Here is a 21,584-nt window from a genome sequence, read left to right as displayed (position 1 = left end):
TTCAACCTTCTCCACGTTATAAACTCCACCATACAAACCTACAAAGATCACAAGATAAATACATGTACCTCTCTTCAACACATGTCCATACCAACATACTCTTGTTTGCATTCGCCATCTGATCCACCGTCTTTTCCATACCCCACATCTGCGTTGAAACCTCAGTCTTCATCCTTTCCATCAGCTTCACAATGCACATTGCTCTCACCGTTGCTCTCTCAGTCCTTCTCACAATAACCATCTAATTTTCACTCAAACACCTCTATAACATAACAAAATGAAAGCTGTGTTCATACCTTTCTCTGATGATTCCTGTGTTTCTTGGGTAGATGAAGCACCCTATCACAGTCTGCACAGAGGTTCCCACAGTGTTCACACTGGATGATAGCAGACGTTTCTCCATCGTCATGATTGTCACATGTTGGTTGCTGAAAGGGAACACGGAGGAGTTGATTAGCAATGTCAATTTCAATTCACATAACCATATCGCAAGTTGGCTGTTAAACCCTTGTATCTCAGAGCTTAAGGATTTCGAAGACAGCCCAGAAATAACTCAATTTTAGAGTTATTGACATTGGTTGCAATCTTCTTTTCCCTAGAAGAGTTAGATATTGTTTTTTCGTACAGTATGAAGTTTCCCCCGCTGTCATATTTCTAAAATACAGCTTTTTCTGAGCCATCCTCATATTGTTATACTTTTGAGAAACAGAGTTTTTAAAAGATCTTTAAGTTTTAAAGATGATTTTGCAAAATTGATATGTACAACAGCATGTTCAATGGAGAAATCTAGAGGGGTGTGGGCCCCTAACACCCCCACCAGGATCAACAAATGAAAATAAGACGATACCTTTTGTTTAGCAGCCGGTGAGTCCTTGCCTTGGGCCCATTGACTTGATGATAATCTCTCAACGTGTTCATGTTCCAGTACACAGAGTGACGCTAGAGATAACCACAGCTGTATGGAGAGGAAGAGTACATGTAGTTTCAAGTTTCAAGTTAAAGTTCAAGAACAAGTTTCAATTTATTTATTTCCATTTTAATATAATGAACATAACAACAAACAAATACACAGATACATGAATACACAAAACAAAGAAAAGATCACAAGAAATACTTTGGTTACGATTGGAATCGTAGGAAAATTATCAGTAAATAAATAAAATGTTGCTTCAATATACATTTGGATAAAGAAACAAATGATAGATTATAATTAACATATGAGAATGAAAATGAGGGACTTGTTAAAAAGCATAGTTTGTTTTGGTAAGCCCCTGAAGACATAAACTGTAGTAATCTTAACAGAATGAATTCAGGTAGTCATCACAGAAAAATTATATCTTAAATTCAAAGTCAACTTGAAAAAAGTACAATTTAACTTCTATAAAAATGTAAATCAAACATGCCTAGTATGAAGATTTCCCCCAAAAATTTGAAATCTGAAAGGTATAAAAATTTTGCTTCATTTCACACAACAAATGTACAAGGGGAATATATCCAAAGGAAAGAGTCAAAGAGGTCGCACACTCCCTATTTCATTATTATTACATGTATATGAAATATGAATTCAAATACATTTTTTTTGCTTCATGAGCGATAAAATTGCCATTACTGTAAAACATCATGAATCAATCGCAAGCTTATTTATGACAAAATCTACACAACTTCAAATATTTGTTATTTCATGCCAATACTCCCAATTTGCTTACTCGGTCTCAATGTACTCACAGTATTTGTCTTGATACATAGTGATGGCGCCCTCTTGGTTTCATCAAGTTTAGTCAGTGACAGCACTCTCTCCGCGATGGCTCCTTTGGTCACTTTGGCCCATTCTGATGAGATCTTACCCTAAATGCAAAAAAATAATGTAAATAATAGAGGTATTCTGTACTTAACCTCAAATAACTTCTCATTTGAATAGTTGAAGTTGTAACCGGCACGAGATCAAGGATTTCATTTTTTTTTGGGGGGGAGGCAGTCTTGAAAAAAAAACGCTATTATCACTAGCGGTAAGTGTTTTTTTTTATATAGATGTTTTTTATATGAAACTGGTTAACAGAGAGGAAGGAGGGGGGCTACAACGCATATGGATTGTTTTAATGTTACAGCAGATTTTTTTAGGGAATAGTCCTCTACCTGAATGTAAAAGCAAGCATGCCTGAATGGTATTTAAAGTGAACAAAAGTTGAAAATTTCCATGTAAAGAAAAATATTCTAAAACTCTTGGAGGATACTTACGGCTGACATATCCTTGATGAGAGCAATGATCTGTTCTGCGATGTTGTGTGACATGGAACCACACAACCACCAATGTTTGCTACGGGACCTCCTGGCTGGTGACTCCTCGGTACTGAATGATATCAAATAATAATAATGACTTATATGAGGTCATCTAGGCCTGGGACTTTCGGGTATTTTTGTTTTCGGGTACCCGTGGATATTTTCGGGCGGGTACCCGAAATTCATGTTGCATGAAATATGACTGGTGGAAAAATCCCATAGGTGACGTCATCCAGCCACTGCGCCGCAAGCAAACTTATGAATGAAAATATAGTAAGCATGCGCAGTGCAAGCCTCCCGTGCTCCACGCAGTATTCCATCAAAACAAGTCTGCAATACTCTGTCACCTCGTACCAAAATTGACCTAGAATTCCACTTTCCTATATTTCATATTAATTATGAAAGGTTTTCTCGGAGGATCTGTTTTCTTACCGATATCACAAGCAAATTTTGATTACTAGTACTTCTTGCTTTTCCGTCAAAATCTTACGAAGAAGCGTCGATATTACATCGTGTTCGTGAGTTTGTAGAATCTATCACTACATGCACAAAGTCAATTGATTTCCGGGTAGTTTCGGAGCGCCGAATGCGCCAGCCAATCACGATCGGGTTACCATAAGGTATATCGCTAATCAGAACCGCAATGCATCACGGGATCGAAAGGGGGGCCGTTAGCTAGCTCTGCACGTGCGCAGAGATAGCTAACGACCCCCTTTTCGATCCCATGATGCATTGCGATTCTGATTAGCGATAAACCTTATTTTCGGTTAATGATGAACTGAAAATGGTTACACGAACGTGGTTGGCTGGCACTTCGTATGCTCAAGCTGCAATTAAGAAACATGGCGACGATCGAACGATCTCAGTCACATAATCACTTGAAAAACTTGTATATTTATGGATATTTCGAGGTTAATTGGTGAGATTCAAAATGAGACTAGTGTACTTTTGTGATGAGTTACAATCATGTCTTACATGCACTACGCAAATACCTTATTGGTAAGCAATTTTCGGGTATCGGGTATTGATTTTTCTACCCGGGTACCCGGGTTTTAGTCCCAGCCCTAAGGTCATCTATTAAGATACAATTAATTCTAAGGCACACTTTTATTATTGCCCCAGCTTAGCTCGAGCTACATAACCGCTTCTAGCATTCATTGCATTCAACTGATTGGCCAAAATTGGCCAAAAAAATATGTTCTTTTATAAATAACAAATTTGTTAACTGATCATGTTAAATACTGATTTGATTCAAATGACATAAATTTCTTGGTTGCAATGCTTTCATAGAAAAGCGATCATGAAAGGCAATGAAAGAATGAAATGATCTTTGAAGTATGCAGCTGCAGTATGAATTACAAGGAAGGGGTACATGTACATGTAGGAAGTTCTGACATGGGGCCCGTTTCATAAAGAACTTGCAACTGTTGTAACTTTGCAATGGTAACAGGGCTCAGCAGCCAATCAGAATCAAGGTTACCATGGTAGTTGCCATAATGGCAAAGTTACAACAGTTGCAAGTCCTTAATGAAACGGACCCCTGGACTTTTGGATTTTAGAGGAAAAGAGGAGAAAAGGGGACATACATGAAAGAATGACAAGGCAAGAATAACCAAATATCCTGACATACCTCATCTGCTGTTGTAATTTGGCCAAGGTATATGAATGTGCCCCTCTGCCAACTCCAAACTCTGCCGTCCCTCTACCCGTCGCAGCCTGCCATCCTCCTTTGACTTTGGTCTGAACCATCAATGCCTTGGCCACACATGCTAAGAAGACATCCAGGACTCCTAGATAATCCTCTGCAGGGTTGTCCAGATTCCTATCTGACAGGCCTTGGGTCAGGATGCTGAGATCGTCCGGTGGAAGACAGCTCACACCCATGATCTGCTTGAAGAGCTTTGGAGGAATTTCCAGGAGGAACCTTCGCAGGACGGCCGTCACCTGCCTCTGGACTCGAGGTGTGCCGGTGTGGAGGAGCGAGACCAGGTCCAGGAGCAGTCCGTCCTGCTGGGCCACGTAACACCGACCTACCCTGGATCCACTCAAGGCCAGGACCATGGATAGGAGCTCGAAGCAGTATGCGTCGGGTGTCGAGGCGACTTGGTCCATGGAGGATGATGGAGCCGATGATGATGGGGTACTGGATGGAGTCAGCTTACTGGTGGCTGTCAGACTGGCTTCCCAATCATCCTGCATCTTGATTGTCTCCTTGCGAATGGCTTGGACAATGTGGGAACAAACCTTGCAGAGGAAGAAACAAAAAAAAGTTGTTTAAAAAGAGTGTCAAATGGAATATGTTTGTTCAGAAATTAAAGGGCTTAATCACTGTTCACACAAATACTCTAAGTTAAACCCTGCATGTTCATGAAATACAGGAAATGTGAAAATGTTCATTCTGGTTCTTTATTTTGTATTACATACATGTTATCTTTGTAAAGTCACATCAATTGGAAAGGAAGATCTTAGGGTTATAGTTATTTAGTGTTTTTTTTTTCCTTTTTTAGCATCCATGTGACTTTCCTTATCCAATTGTTTGTATATGTTGTTTATATGTTTGATTATGCTGAATAAAATAATAATATTTCTAAGGTCGGAGGCTCAAAGTCGTAATTGATTGCTGGTCTGCTCCTCATAGCCAATTGATTCTATGATTACAAATGATCTATCAATTGTAATTTTGCAACAAAAGTTTGCAATTGATTGCAAATATTTTCTTGCAACACACACTTAGTCTGATCCAGAGGGTATGGAAAAGTTCTATTTGGTTGAAAAATACTGCTTCTTTCTTGACTTATGGGGCAAATAGCCATTTTTCTTGTTGCAATTTTACCATTGATAGATCAATTTCAGCTGTAGCAAATCAGTTTACACTTCTTGCCGTGAGAGGCATATCATCAATCAGGTGAAGATGTGCAATTAATTGCTAGACATACGATTGATTCAGGATAAAAAAATGGACTTGAAATTGACTGCTAGTTTCTTGCAACGCCCTTTAAGTAAATAGTATGACAAACCAACACAGGAAGAGATTTTGTGATGATTGAAATAGAGCATATGGTTCCATACCTGTTTTTGTAGGTTGGTGAGTTTGGGTCGACTGAAGAGGATTCCAACCATGTGTTCCTTCAAGTCACTATCATTAGTGTCCTATAAGAAAATAAACAATAAACACAATAAATAAACAAGGTAAACAAAGTAATCAGACAAGGTAAATGATCGCACAATGTAAGCAATAGCCAATTGTATTGTCTACTTCAAAGGTTACACATTTACATGTACATCTACATGTTTATATTACATGTACTTTATTTTATGTATATACCATCCCAAAGAAAAGAGACACTTGAAGTGTTTTCAATTCTTCTTAATGTGTTCTGAAAGTGATCTGACAACAGCAGTCTTAAAACAAATTGGAAATTAAGGTGTAATTTCAAGTCACACTCAATTCTTTGTGAAGCACAGCCCAAGAGTTTCTATTAATTCCATTAACAGCAGTTTCAAATTCTATCCTTAATGCCTGTATCAACTACCTGTAGCTGATGGAGCAATCAGGCCTTTAAAAAGAGTTATGTTGCCTTCAAAAGTTTAAAATCATAAAGTTCAGTTGGTTGGTTTTTTCTTTCTTTCTCTTTTTAAATACCTTCACTGCTGTACTGCAGAAAGAAAATCATGCATGTGATGATTCATTTATGGAGTCACATATGTCAAAATGCATATTAATGCAAATTAAATTTTAAGGCATTGAATACAAATTTTAGCAAATTCTTCATCCAAATCCGAAAATGACATTTCCTCATGAAAAATATTGCATTTGTATATTGTAGCTCTGCTAAAAAGAAAAAGATAGTGACCCAGTATTTTCACATTTTAGAGTCAGCTGGATGAGGCAACATTACAGACATAAAACATCTCCTGAAAACGAGTAAACAGTTCAGTTGAAGAAAAAAAAGTCATTACCTCATCTTCTGGCGTTTGCATATCACCAGGTTTGATAATCTGACTCTCTTTGGTGATTGGTTCCTCATCGGAGAGCAGCCTTCCGAAGACCTGTGAGGTCAAGAGACGGAACACCCTCAAGGTCTCGCTGACACAGTTCTGCTGCTGAAGATTCAGTGCTGACACCTGGGCACCTACAACATACATGTACAAAGTCAATGTCAACTTGGGTGTAAATCTCTCTCGAAAATTCCTTGATATCCATTATATCTCTTCAACCAAAATATGTGAAGGTACACCAAATTAAATGCAACAGATACTGAAAGGTGAAACACAATGTAATAGACTGCACAAAGGATAACACATACTGTATAAAGCAAAAAAGTAATAAAAAGGGCATTTTTCTCCTGATGCGAATGGATGCCTCAGAATGGATACCAGAAATATTCCAAAAGTTAGGGAACAACACATGAATCAAGAGATATGTGCAATATTGACCCTTCTGCTTGAAAAGCTTTTAACAAGAAAATACTGATTTTGCTCCCCAAGTACATGTACATCATTGCAATTTTCTACTGTTATCTACCAAAATGTAATATATGAAACAAATTATTTAATGGGATTATGCCATATTTATTCAATGTTTTTTTTTTTTTTTTGGTTAGGACTTGAATCCCTCTGGGTAATTTACAGTATTGAATTTTACTTTCCCGTGCCCTGGCCTATGGATAATGACTTTTCACCCTTCTCCTTTTCTGTCATTTAAAAAACTTATTTGGATTTAATTATTATAATTAATGAATGTTTGTACCTTGTACGATTTGTCTGTTTTTTATATAATAAGACCAATCGCCGCATCAAACCAATCAATTGCGCAAAGCAAATTTTCGGAGTATTTCATTTCATGTCTATTTCGAACAATAAAATATGGATTTAGATTTAGAGATTTTAGATAATTTACCTGCTGATAAAGTCTCCCCTCTGCTTCCCCCGAGGACTTTGACCTGCCGTATCCTCAGATGGCTATCGGGTCCCTTCAGCTCCACACGCATGACCTTTGACCCATCCAGACAACCAGTGAGGTCACAGGTCACCCATCCCGTATGCCTGGCATCAAGGGTCGACTGTTGAATCTTCTGGAGGCATTCTACGCTGGACCCCGATAGGAAGGTCATTGATGTCACCTTGTTCTGGAATGAAATCAAGTTCATAATCATGGGGCTGGTATTTCCTACAGCTGTTGGTAACTTACAAATAACTTTACGCTTGAATGGTGACCATTTCTTGTTAATTTTGCAGGCACAGACCCTATATGTATATGACACTTTAATTCACAAGTGGGTCTTGAGTGAAGTCCAATACATGTTCTAACTTGTCAACTTAACTCAGGGATGGAGCAGCTATAGTACACGTTTCCCATTCCTCTCTTCTAGTCTTCACACTCAGACCACTTGTAGCATGATTTGAGAAACCAGGTACATTGCACATGCAGACCAAGGTCAAGTCATGGCAATAGAATGCGTACAGATACATCAGAGGTAAGATTCTGTCCTAGCGATCATAATTATTTTTTTTAAATGCAATCTAGACCTTACCCCTAAGTCTCTTGAGTTGTCCACATGTATGGCGACCATCTTGAGATTCATTCCCTTGTTCCCGATGATGGTGACAAACTTATTCCTATTCCTATCCTCGTCTCCAGACTCCCAGAAGGTCTCTGTAGAACTGTCTGTGAGACTGGGCAACATGGCCGCCCGGCTCGACACCTGGAGCTCTACAGAGTGAGTGATATCCCGCAGCAGATCCACTTTCACAGAACTCTGTACAAGAAAATAAAGAGGAATATGTTTTATATACAAATAAAAGGTCCATCAGCCAAGTTGTACATGTAAGTGATATCCTGAAGCAGATCCACTTTCACAGAACTCTATACAAGAAATAAAGAAGGATAAAGTTCGATTACAATGAAAGGCCTATCAGCTGTAAAGATTTTCTTCCTTGCACAGAGCTGCCAACATTGGAAAGATAGAATCCAGTAGATTTCGCGGAGGTATAATTTTGTGAGGGAGCGGCGGAACGTTGTCCCACGGATAGGAGTTTTGGGTAGCAAAACAACATTTGATAGTAACTGACAGGTGTCTAAACCATCAAAAAAATTTACGATAGATTAAATGCACATTAGAGAGAATTCATGAATTGTCATTGACTAAATATACACTTCAGGCAATACAGTAGATTTTTTAAATAATTCATAAAAGAATGCATTCAACATGAAAATACCTTTAATTGGCCAGAGGGGGAAGGGGCTGCAGTAGTGGTAAACATGGTAAATGAGCTTTATATGTGGACTGTTTAAAGTCTCTGAGGGATTCCTGTGAAAATTGTCACACAGTCCCATTCCGCTTGAAAATTATCTTTATACTTCGAAAGTATTTTTTCGTCTTGGTCTTGGATGACTCCATCTCCATGATTTCCATGGTCACTGACGATGCGATTGTAGTGTGGATGAATCGAGACGGGGCATGCTTCGCACAGCTCAGACAGCCAGCGCCAGGCTAGCTCACCCACGAAAGAGAAAATGTTCGAATCCGATCAACCCAAGTAAAAGTAGGCGAAAAAATCTCCACTTTGCTTCTGGTTCTTCAGGATTGTCAATAAAATTATTCCTGAAACTGAAAGTCGGGTGTAAAAGTAATTCACTTGTTAATCCCATCGTTGATCCACAGTTTCAGCTCGAATAAAGCGCACACAAGCTTACGAAAAATGCCTCGCAGTGCTCGTGAACGAACTTCCTTCTCGTAGCTTCCTGGCGCAGCGCGGCTGGCTGGAGCCGCGCCGGGGCGAATCGGGGCCATGTGCATGGAGTACCGCTGAAGTGTTTTCATCACACACATTGCAGAACCCGGAAATAAAATGGCTTGTTAGACTACTTCACCAGTCGTTCAGTAAAATTATCTTCATTTACATTGGAAATCAATGTACGATTATACAAAAACTGGTAAAAGTTACTGGGTAAAATGAAAATGTGATAAGGAGGTTCCACGTGGATGTTAGGGAGTTGAACATGCTAGATTCGTAAAACAGTCGTTTGTATGAATTTTACAATGTAACAGCTAAAAATCCTGATTATCCGGGAGATTTTGGCATGAGGTCGGGAGAACGGGAGATTGGATCACAATCCAGTATTCTCCCGCAGGATCCGCGAGACTTGGAAGCTCTGCTTGCATCATGCCATGGCCCGGTAACAAAAGGCTTTGCGATTGATCGTGGGGCTTATCCTTATGATTGATTGCACTGAGTATGTTGTATGATCAATTGTAAAAATCAACCCCACAACAATGCTTTTAATGTTACAGGGCTCTGGGGCCCGTCTTACAATTGCGATTGATCGGCAACTATGGACGGCCAGCAACGTCAACATCTATTATGCATGTTTGTTCAAAATATTTTCTAACTATGATGTATTTTCATGCATTGATTGTTTTCTTGAAAATTCACTGTGCTTCTCTTTGTTTACAAAGGACATTGTGCACATTTCCTGGAGAAAAAATTATGACACTGATGAATTTCCACAGAGTTACGATTGATTGGATCAATCGTAACTCTGTGTAAGACGGGGCCCAGATCTCACAAGAATATATCAAGAAGTGCCATGTCAATGGTTGTTTTCAATTTGAATTTTGCTCTCCGCCAATCAGAAGAAAGGATTCTAGTAGCTTATAACAATTATTGGTGAAAATCAATACAAACTGGTGCAAAAATGCTCCTCAGAAAAAAAAACTAAATTGATTAAGCTGCAAGGTGAGTGTGGATTTTCATATTTAAGTTTATTGATAGAAGTTGTTTTGAGCTAGCAATAACTTTCAACGAATCTCCAGTTATGTGGAAAAACATCCTGTACATGTACATGTAAAGGGTAGAATCCCCAGTTTTCTGTTTTATAAAATTGATGCAAGTTCAATGTTCTTTTGTGCTATTAATGCTCCATTCCATGTTCTTAGGTTAAATGTCCAAAACAAGTTTGATTGGCAAAGTTTTCCATTGATGCACAGTTTAATTTTATTAGATTTTCACTTTGGTATTCAAGATTTTAACTACATTTGTCATGATTTAACTTTGTGGGTGCTGAAAAATTCAACAGGCTCTGGTGAAGGGTAGCGAACCCACCTGTGAGGTAACGGTTGATTCCGTCATGGACACCAGACTACCGGTCATGCTGCCCTCTCCATCTCCTTCGCTCTCATCGGATTTAGACAAGATCTGATTGATGTTACTGAACACCTGTGAGCGATGCAAGAACACATGATCGGCCTGCCGGAAGCGTAGACACCAGCACCGCATGGCCATCTGCTGGAGGGCGCCCCCTGTGGGTAGGTGCATCATGACGGTGGCGATGGTTTGGAGGAGGTTGTGGAAGGTGGCAGGGAGGGGTTGGATTGCCTCGCCAGCGATGGTGATGTCAGAGAGCGGGTGCTCACACATTAGACCATCCATCTCCTGGGGAAGGGGAAATATAAAACATATGAAAGCTTTTGTGAGACTGAAGAGTAGTTTGTGTTTTCTATTTGATTGAAAGAAGAAAGAATGAATAAACAAATAAAAGAAAAAAGGGGATGAGAGGATGGATGGATGGGTGGGCGGGTGGGCTGTGGGTGAATGGATGGATAATGAATAAATTGATGGCTGCATGGATGGAGGGGTGGATAGATGGATGGATGGATTAATAGATAGATAGATAGATAGATGGATGGATGGATGGATGGATGGATCGCTGGATGAATTAAAGAATGAATGAATGCATGAATGACCAAATGAACTAACAATTGGATGAATGTATGGATGGATAGATGCTTGCATGAATGGACAAGTGGATGGATGGATAGATAGTAGATGGATGAATGAACAAATTGATGGCTGCCTGGATGGAGGGTTAAATAGATGGATGGATGAACAAACGAATGACTGAATGAATGAAATGAATGAATGGCTTGATGGATGGATACATGAATGTATTAACTGACAATTCAATGAAGAACTACATTATATGAACTCACCTGCTCAGGTTCTTTCTTATCCTTCTCTTTCTCCTTCTCTTTATCCTTGCCGCTATCCCCATCGTCTTCCGTCTCCTTTTCTCCCGCGGGTGGTGTCAGGGCAGAGACAAAGTGCCAGAGAAGATCATGAAGACAGGTCAACTGAGTCACATTTCTTAGAAGCCAGTTCAAAGCCTGCCATACAACAAATATCAAGAAAACTGTTATAAGCTACTGAAATCCTTGCATCTGATTGGCTCAGGTTAAAATAGTCAGTGAAATTCACAGATTGTTTGCTTTATGAAACACTCCCCATGTATCTTTTTAGCAAATAATCAAAGCCTGCCATACATCAAGATATTACCATGTAAATGTTTGGAATAACTTGAATGATCACAAAATTGGAGTAATAAATGATTCAAGCTGTTCATGTATCTTACTTTCCTTTAAAATAAAATTCTGGTACTTATTGTTTGTTTTATTCAGTTTGATGGGAAATAAAATATGATATAGGAATCAAATTGTAAACCCTGTACAAAAGTCAAGGAGGCAACAATAGTCAGACATGCATTTGCCACGAAATGTTTGTGAAATGAATAATGATTGAAATACGAGGAATCGTACATCAAATATCATTTCATCTCTCAGAAAAATTATAAAATAAGTGATAATTATTGAAGCATTGCGAGTTACATGTACATGTAGGATTCAATGATCACAGCAATGCTGATTCATAATCGTTCATGTATGTTTAATCACAATTTGCATCTCTGTGAAAAACCATGCTATATTTTTCTTCACATCTTATGACAGCAAGGTCAGCATTTTTTCTAATTTCAAGATACATACAATGGGTAATGTAGTTCACATCCACCTTTTACAGAAATGATAATGAAAACTTAAAAATTATTCCTGCATGCATTGTTTATGTGTACACACTAACCTGCATAGCATATACCCGGCACGCTCCCTTCCTGAGTGCTTGCTTCATAGCTAGCTGAAGACCATCAAGGTCGTGCCTCTGAGCAATGAACAGCATGACGGGACGATGGAGGGTGGACAAGCCTACCGAACGGCCCTCTATCAAACGAGCAAGTAAGGCTGACGGGCGTCGAAGAAGGGATGACCCGTCTATAGTACAAACAAGATGTTCAAGGTAAACAAAAATTGTGATAAAGATTATAATGATCATTGTGAGCTACTTATTTTCATGATGCATAAGGTATCTTTTGAAAAATCTAACACGCTTTAAACATTCTAACGTTTGGATTATCTCGATGGTAGTGTGGATAATAATTACAATGTCCAAGAAAAATGATGAGCATTATCTGTTTTAAAAGATAATGATTTGTATCCTAGCTACTTGATAAACAATCCTCACCACAAATCAAGACTGGTTAATAGAATTTGTCATTTGTACCAGTCAAATTTGCCCAGCGCACACTATGCAACGTGATTGCACTAAGATACGATCGCAACAAAATCACAGAGCGCTCGCAAACCTGCAATGCGCTGCAACTGCAATCTGAATTGTTGCAGAAGAAACGCAGACCAAATTTCAGATAATTTACGTGTCAAATATTCCTTCAATTCTTTTGCGATTTTGATAATGACAGTCAATCAGATTTGTCCTAGATGATGATGTCAAAACCGATTTGCTTTGTTGCTGCAGCGCAGACAACATACACGGAATAAAGGAGGTGCCATGGAGATGCAGCGAGGTGCTGAGCTGTGGCAATATGTGCGCTGGCCTGCGATGTGATTGGCATGCTTGTTGCAATTGGAATTTTGTGCAATCGCCTCACATACATGTAGTGATCGCTGGGCTTTAGCTTAAAGAAATGACTTAAGTATGACTTAAGTCACACTTAAATGTCTAGTTGCGTACGGTATAAAAGGCATGGCTGCATTGGTCAGATCATGGCAAGAGGACACGTATTATTGTGTACTGATCAATAAGATTGCGCGTTGCATATCATGTACATGTACGCGTAGGCATTTAGGTGAGACTTAAGTCATACTTAAATCTTTGTCAAACACCCCCCCCCCCCCCCCCGGGATCCATATCACCATTTGGAATTAGTAAATCCCTTTCTAAAGGTATTCAACGAATTCATCCTGACTGAAACAAGGACATACCTGAGCTCCCGCTGTTGTTTCTCCTGCGAACCTTGGTCCTGCTATCGCTCTGTGCTGCAGTATAACCCGATGCATTCATGGAGATAGATCTGAATTGACCAAAGCGCTGGGTAGGGTCCATTGAAGTTGCGTTGACATGCTTGGGATGGGAATGAGAGAAGGCACCTGTGTGGGGGAAAGTGTTTAGCCATTATTCCATCTGACAAAGACCACGGCATAGTGTTTGAAACGTCACAACCAAACAGTCCTTTCAGAGCTTTCGCTGAAAGATTACACCGCAGTCCTTTTCAGGGGAGCGTTTCATCAACATTTTTCATCCGACAAGATGTCAGATCTGACAGCTTTCCTTGGTTTTGACTGGTTGAAAAGCATTGTTACTATGGTAACTGTTGGATAAAACAAGCTTTTTCAGATAAAACATCTGACAAGTCCTTTCATAAAACGCTCCCCTCATTTCAATGATAACAGTTCTTCACCCAGCTCCAGTTTCATAATGTTAGAGTAACAAATGCATAATTTCTTTTAACAAAGATTTTAACGAAAGATTTGTGATACCTTGGATGTTGTCTCGGTTTTTCAAACCTTTTTTTTTTATTTTATTTTTTTCATTGTAAAGTCAAAAAGGGGCCTAAGCTTTCGATCCTAGCAGAATCTTCGTCGGAGGCAAAATGACAAACATATAAAGTGGAACAACCATAATATAGACCACAAACAAGCTACAGCAACACTAGAAACAAGGAGACAAAAGGGGCATTAGTGAGTAGAGAAGACCAATCAGGTTAGTGAAGGGGATGAAAGAAAAGGAGTAGGCAGACACAAAGGGAAGTTAGTGTAAGTAAGGCCAAGAGGGATTAAGATAATGAGGCAGGCAACATCAAACAGGATCTGGAACAAAACAGTGATAGAGGGATGAATAACTAGAGAATTAGTGAGAGGTGGGTCAAACAGGTTACAAAGAAAGGCTTAATAAACTGGTGCATAAGAGTGGGGGGAAAAAAAGAAGAAAAAGAATGGGGAACAACTGATAATGTGCAAAAGACATATAAGTATATATGATAAAGCATTAAACAAACTAAGAGAAGAAGGTAAGTGTAAATATGTATCTATAAGTGATATGTATATAAATATATCCCAAAAAGAAATGTATATGAAAAAATATAGAAATATATACACATATGGTGTAACTGATATGGTAATCCGCTAGGTGTGACGGGAAAAAACATAAGACTATATAGTAGGAAAGAAAAAAAATCTGTATATGTGAAAAAGAGGAAGCAAATTGCCTAAAAAGGTAAAAGCAAATATAGAAGAGAGGGGGTGTATTATGAAGAAACCATAGTATACATGTAAATAAGCAAATGTGGTAAATCTAAAAGAGGTGAGTGGAGAAAAAACAAATATATATATATATATATATATAATAATTATTATATCGCCTGAATAAGGAAGGAAAAATAGGAGCTGAGCTTGTATGAGATATGGGAGGAAAGTAGAGTAAGAAACTATAATGTAACTATTCAAAAGAGCTGAGGGGAAAAAATTATATGTATATATAAATTGAAAGTGGATAGGAAAGAAAAATCAGTCGTTCCCCTCTTGGATGTTCAGGCCATGAGGTTGGGTGGTGCGAAGTCGTCTCATCCAGAGCTTCTCCCTGCTAGTACGGACTGAGTCAGGACGGGTACCTAAAGATTTGATGCCCTGTAGCATCATGTCAGTGATGGAGTGGTTGGGGAGGTTAAAATGGCGGCCAACTGGAGTGTCCAGCTTTGCTGTGTTGACGGTTGATCTGTGCCCGTAGAATCGTTTCTTGAGTGTGGTCTTGGTTTCCCCTATGTATTGTACCCTACAAACTCTGCAAGTGATGAGATATACAACATTAGTGGTAGTGCATGTGATGTTGCCCTTGATTCGGTGAGACAGGCTGGTAGAGTTGCTGGTGAAAGTATCGCCCTCGTGAAGGTGTATTTCACATATGATGCACCTGTTGCTGGTGCATTTGAAGGTGCCATGCTGTATGGGAGAAGAATGGTTAGTGAGGGAGGGCACTTCAGCACGAACAATGAGGTCCCTGAGATTCGGTGGGCGTCGGTATGCTAGAAGGGGAGTATCGGGAACGGCCTGTTGGAGACGATCAGAAGTGTGTAAAATGTGGTGGTTATCAAACAGGATTTTGCGGAGAGGGGGTAGATTGGGATGGAAGGTGGTCACAAGCGGTATTCTGTCGGTGGTCTCCTTGTCAGTTTTTGGTTTGAGAACTTCAGATCTGGGGAGAGAACGAACTTTGTTAATTGCCAGTTGGACTGCCCTGGCCCCGTGGCCCCTAGCACAGAGATGTTTCTGCAGATTCCTGGCATGGAAGGAAAAATCAGGGTCCTCGGAGCAGATACGGCGAAGTCTGAGGGCTTGACTGTAAGCGATGCCGGTTTTGCAGTGACGGGGGTGGCAGCTGGATGAGTGGAGGTACTGGTGGGTATCTGTGGGTTTAGAGTATAGGGTAGTGGTGATACCATTAGACTTTTTCTGGACTGTAACATCAAGGAAGTGGGTTTCCTGTTGGGAGAAATCAGAAGTGAATTGGATGGTCCTGTGGAAGGAATTGATGTGGTCAATGAATGTATGGAGGCTGTCTTCATCCCTGGTCCAGATGAAGAAAATGTCGTCTATGTAACGCCACCAAATCCATGGGCGACAGGGGGCTGAATCTAACATCTGCTGTTCCAGCTTCGTCATGAAGAGACAGGCGAATGAAGGAGCCATCCGGGTGCCCATTGCTGTACCGAATATCTGTAGGTAGTGCTTGCCCATGAATGTGAAGTTGTTTTTTGTTAGTACATGAGACATCATTTTTTCGACGAACTCTATCGGGGACCCTTTAGTGATCATAAATTAAATCCATTTAAACCAACAAAAGTCAAAATAATCATACACTTATGATTTTTGGTTGAAAAACACAATTTGCATTGACCATGTACACGGAATCACGTTTTTGAGCAATTTAAGGTCTGACGTACTCTTACAAAATGTTATGTTATTTTGGAACTGCTTACCCAGGCATCAAAAATGGTCTCAAAAGATGCACAAGACTTGAAAGTCAAAAGTCAGCGAGCACTGTGGTCACAAAATTTCACGCAGCCGCCATAGTGACAACAATTGTTGAGGGGGGTCAAATTGCCCCCCCCCCCTTCACTGTTAAATAAGGGTTAAACATAATAGAAACTGCCGGACCTCATGAACAGGGACATCAGGGGAGTATTTCATTTTCCGACAAGTCCTGCTTTATCTGACAGTTACCATAGTAACATTGCTTCTCAGCCAATCAAGTTTTCAGATCTCACAACTTGTCGGACGACAAATATTGATGAAACACTCAACTGGAAATAAGTGGAGTTGCCAATATGAGTCTAAATGAACACAGCTTAAAAAATTCAAAACGTCCATACTTTAAAAAGAATTTTCTTAGCATCACACCAAAGTATTATTTCTTCTGTTTCCTCCAAAATCAACCTGAATAATGTCACTTTAGCTGTCCAACAAAAAAAAAGATTTATTTCAGTGTATTATTTTATTCAAATCATTAAAAAATGAAAAAACATTTAAGATATTAAGTACTCACTTGAATGAATATCTTGCCCTGAGAAGACACTTCCAGTAAGAGGACCTGATGAAGATGCAATACCTTCATCTACATCAGAGAACTCATCCGATGACCCTTGACTCACCATGACGTTCAGGAACCTGAAGGTCGTGTCAGGAAACTGCGTCATAAACGAATCCGACTCTGACACCGTAGGAAGATCAAACCTTGTGATCTTCCTCATAGGGCTGGAGCTGGGAAACATGGATCCGGTGGCGCTGGCCAAGTCCAGTAGAAACATTGCATTTGCCTTCATGACCTGGTGGGCTTCGAGGGGTGGCAGGACACGAGGGGCTTTCAGAGACGGTACTTTCTTACGGACCTTCTTTGCTTTGTCTTTGTTCTTGTCCTCTGCATCATGCATGTATTTCTCTCTGCAACGTTCACACATGAGGTACCAGTCCCTCCCCACCGTACCGCCCTCCCCGCAGTTCCCGACAAAGCCATTCCTATAGACTCCACTGCTGTTGTACCCATGTCCCAAAGCAGTTTTGCCACACCCTGGGTGCATTTGCCTCATGTGGTAAGTGACAGGGTGAGGAAACACTCCTAAGCATAAGTCACAGATCTTATCAAAGTCACCCATCCTTGCTTGGACACCTGCGGCTTCACCAAACAAGTTACCATGTCCGCCACGAAAGTACTTCTCCCTGCGCTTCTTGCCTTTGTTCTCCCGCATGGGACGCTCTTCCTTCTTCTCAATCTTTGCTTTGGTTTTGGTGATCGGGGCAGGGCTAGGAAGCAGGACCTGTTGGGAAGCAATATTGACTGTTGTTGATGTCAACTCATCCCAGAATGTTAGAAGATGTTTGAGAGTGATTGGCAATGTTAGTTTTGATTCAGCATCTTTGGCAAGCTTATTGGCGGACTCCTTTTGAGAAGTCTTGGTGGCATACTCTGCCCCGACAGTAGCCGATCTTTCCCTCATCTCGGCAAAGTCCAGATTTTTCTCTGCAGCACTTATAAGCTTCTTTGGTGATTGCTGTACCTTCTTTGCGATTGCATCATGGGAAGGTTTGGGAACAGTTTTTGGAGAGTGTTTGGGTGATGCAGGGGGCAGGAATGCAGACGCAGCTTTGACCGCAGCTGTTGCATCATTTTCAGGTGCGCTGGAAGGGATGGCATTGAAAGACTTGGCAAGAGGTGAAGTTGGTACTGTTTGAGGAGCCGGAGCAGACTCAAGTCCTTTCTTGGCTTCTTCTAGAGTCTTATCGCTCAACCGACAGTTTGACATTATATTTTGATTAAGCGGGTGTTCCTGAATGGAGAACTCTGACGAACTGAAGAAGATTCCATCGGACATGCTCTTGCTAAGATCCATTGAGTGTCTATTCTTTAGCTTGAGTTCTCTTTTGTTCTGAGTGTTGACCGGTTCCTGAGGACTAATGGTACATGTAGATTGCTTGGTCATCCCTGGGTTAAACTTGAGAAATGATGCACAAGCCATGGCATCATGGACTAATCCCTCATGCCATAGAAAGGCTGCAAACACACATCGTACACACTCTGCCACCGACGTTGCAATGGCTGTATGAGCCACTTCCTTCACTGCCTCCTGCTTCAAGATGCTTGCTTTGAACCTCGCAGGTGACCTGTCTTTGCTGGAAGGTGATAAAGTTCTGTCTCTCCGACCAAACGGAGACCGTGACTTTCTCCCCGGCTTCGGAGACATGCTACTCTTTGGTGATTGCTGACTTGAAGAGGTCCCGATAGAGAACCTTGACCTCTGAGGACTTCCGTGCGGCAACGGACTGGATGGCTGATGATTGCTAGCTGCTGTCATCCTTGCCAGCTCCGACTCGGCTGTCGTCATACCATCAACGCTCTTAGATCTTATTTTACTACCAATTACACCGACACCATCACTGCTCTGAGACGAGTCCTTTCTGGGTTCCTTCCTTGCTTCCGACCTTGATTCTCTCTTGATTTCTAATGCTTCCTTTGCTGGATCAAGGTTCTCTTTCTCTTTGGAGTTCACAATGTTTCCTGACTCATCAACATGATTAGTCACTGGTACAGAAGCAAAACGTTCAAAAGGATCGTCATCATCTTCAAGCTGTCCATTCTCATGCGATATTGAACCATTGGCTGTGGGTTGACCACCAAACATGTATGGTACCAAATCTAAAATGAAACCAGACATATATCACATTACAATGTGTCATCACTAAACATCACTGTAAAAAAAGGTTAAAAGGTGGATATAAATTATGAAATATCAAATCCCTTTACAAAGGATCATGTGCTCTACCCTCTCCGAAAAGTTTCAGGAAAATATTATACTTCTTCCCTATCTAAAAGAGCCCTAATTGTACCATGAGTTTTAAAGTAATGCAGAGGAAAACAGACAGCATTACAAAACAAAATAAACTGCAACAAATTCAAGATTTAAGTGTCACCATGCCTCAAAAGTATTTCAAGATACAGCATGTCTAGGAAAAAAATATCTCCTCACCTTTCGTTTGGGCAAAGCCTAAGGAAGGTGGCCCCTGGGCATTCTTGAAGTCAAAACCTACGACTCCTTTTCCTGCCTGCGACACGGAGTAGAAGGAGAAGTTCTCTGACACAGCCTTGGCCTTTTCCTTGTCCGTGAGAGTCAGGTCATTCTCATGCAAGAGGTAGGTGACACCTTTACTGAAGGACAGAGCCCATGCTTCTCCCTTGGTGTTCTCGCAGTATCGGGTCATACCGGCCTTGTCTAGTTTCACCCAGATGGAACCGTCACCTAGCCGAACCTGAAAGGTGTTGGGGATGTAAGATAAATATTTCGTATGAGACTTGGTAAAAAAAACAAGTTGGCTAAGCCAGTAAATGAGTCAGCCTTGGTACTTATACCCATAATTGTGACCTTGATGCTAGCGCTAATAAAGATGGCCTGCAAACTTCATAGCAATATTCTAGAACTTGGAAAGAAAAGTTCATCTCTTCTATGATAGACATACATGTATATATATTAGTAGTTTTTCATTTTGTTTTTAATTCATCCATTCATTATTCCATATATCCATCTGTCCTATCCATCTATTCACCAAGCCATCTGTCCCCCATCAATACCTACATGTAAGTCCACCATCCACCTATCTATACATCAATCCATTATGCATTCATCCACCCATCCCTTCACGTATATATATAACCATTACCAAGCCTTACCTCTTGTACGACATTAGCCTGGTTTCCCATCACCATCATACCAATGGGCGTGGCCTTCAGACTGGCCCTACAGCGGATGTTATGACCTGACGGGCCACAGTTAATCACCTGATACAACCCAGGACCTCCTGCAAACAAAAGATACCCCGTGAGAATTACTATTAGAAGGGATGCCTACCTTGTGGAACATTATGGCCTAATGGATTAGTCTTCTGACTTTGAAACAGAGGGTCGTGGGTTCAAATCCCAGCCATGGCGTAATTTCCTTCAGCAAGAAATTCATCCACATTGTGCTGCACTCAACCCAGGTAATGTGAATGCCACTGCGCTGTAAAAGGCTGCGGGGCTAAAGCCAGGGTAATAATATCCAAGTCCTTCGGAAGCGCATAGGGACGTTATGACATAATGTGATATGAGCTATACAAGAACTGAGTTATTATTATTATATTACTTGTACAGGCCTTGTCACATCATTCAGTGCAAGCCTTGTGTGTGTCTTCAGGGTGACTACATGTACTTTTGCTACCTGCAGCTTGCATGAATTGACCATTTCTCCAACGCAGTTGCCCGCAGGAGCGCACGCAAGCCTGATTTGCCTATGTAAAAAACTTATGAAAATGCACACAATTACCCGCAACTCATCCACAAGGCTTGCTCTGAAGAAGGTGACAGGGCCTTCTGCAACACTGTATTATTTTGAAGGATAAAGGATTGCATTGATGTGGGATACAACAGTACTTTCAAATTTTCTCTCTTCAACAACAAAAATTAAGGCCTAAAACTCAGATATTAAGAGAAATAATCCTGTGGTTTTTTTTAGAACATGTTTATTTGAGGTATCTGTAAATTGTATTTTCTCTCAATCAGTAGATCAATTTTAATTCAGTGTAAAGTCATATAAACTCACTACCATAACAAAATGGATCACACTGGAGCTATCATTAAAAGCATGGAAAGAATTATGACAAGATACCTGTTTTGGGCTTCACAAGAGCAGGGCTGTCAGGATCCAAACTCTTGAGGCCGCTGGCAGATGGAGATTCCCTTCTCTCGGGACGGTCATCATAAATAGACTTGGACTCCTGGAAATGTGAAAAAAATTATAACTTTTCTGAGCAATAGTCCTTCATTAAAAAAAGCAAATTTTTGCAAAGAATTTGAAACACCAGAAGCTCTCGCTGCAAAGTTTTGCAATCTGCTATCCTGATGAATTCAAAGCATTGCTGGCCATCAAGTCCAATGTAGTGTTCAACTGTTATTGCTGTTGTATCGATAAACGCCATAAAAACTGTGCATGGGTGTGAGCCAAAACGGCCAATAGACAGCTGGGATATTGATTTTTTTTTTTTAATAAGAAAGAACAGGTTTTCAATCAGAATGCAAAAAATAAATGTTACATGTATGTC

At 40.3% G+C, this 21,584-nt stretch overlaps 1 protein-coding gene across 1 annotated transcript in view; it reads right to left on the bottom strand.

Moving 5' to 3' along the window:
* Positions 1-21,584, bottom strand: part of LOC129260933 (E3 ubiquitin-protein ligase MYCBP2-like) — an 82,880-nt gene that overhangs the window by 12,050 nt on the left and 49,246 nt on the right. Inside the window, exons 45-61 of the mRNA XM_064114632.1 lie at positions 21,152-21,260; positions 20,179-20,306; positions 19,481-19,760; positions 17,005-19,149; positions 13,389-13,553; positions 12,193-12,380; positions 11,271-11,444; positions 10,384-10,713; positions 7,812-8,036; positions 7,178-7,406; positions 6,238-6,410; positions 5,347-5,427; positions 3,908-4,521; positions 2,236-2,347; positions 1,726-1,845; positions 848-955; positions 297-428 (exon numbers count right to left, since the gene is read on the bottom strand). Coding sequence (XP_063970702.1) covers positions 297-428; positions 848-955; positions 1,726-1,845; positions 2,236-2,347; positions 3,908-4,521; positions 5,347-5,427; positions 6,238-6,410; positions 7,178-7,406; positions 7,812-8,036; positions 10,384-10,713; positions 11,271-11,444; positions 12,193-12,380; positions 13,389-13,553; positions 17,005-19,149; positions 19,481-19,760; positions 20,179-20,306; positions 21,152-21,260 — 5,313 coding nt within the window. The remainder of the gene's footprint in view (positions 1-296; positions 429-847; positions 956-1,725; positions 1,846-2,235; positions 2,348-3,907; positions 4,522-5,346; positions 5,428-6,237; positions 6,411-7,177; positions 7,407-7,811; positions 8,037-10,383; positions 10,714-11,270; positions 11,445-12,192; positions 12,381-13,388; positions 13,554-17,004; positions 19,150-19,480; positions 19,761-20,178; positions 20,307-21,151; positions 21,261-21,584) is intronic.

This window comes from Lytechinus pictus, unplaced genomic scaffold (assembly GCF_037042905.1).
Source record: "Lytechinus pictus isolate F3 Inbred unplaced genomic scaffold, Lp3.0 scaffold_19, whole genome shotgun sequence".
Lineage (NCBI taxonomy): Eukaryota > Metazoa > Echinodermata > Echinoidea > Temnopleuroida > Toxopneustidae > Lytechinus > Lytechinus pictus.
The sequence above is the reverse complement of the archived record's forward strand: the minus strand, read 5'-3'. Positions and strand labels throughout refer to the sequence as shown.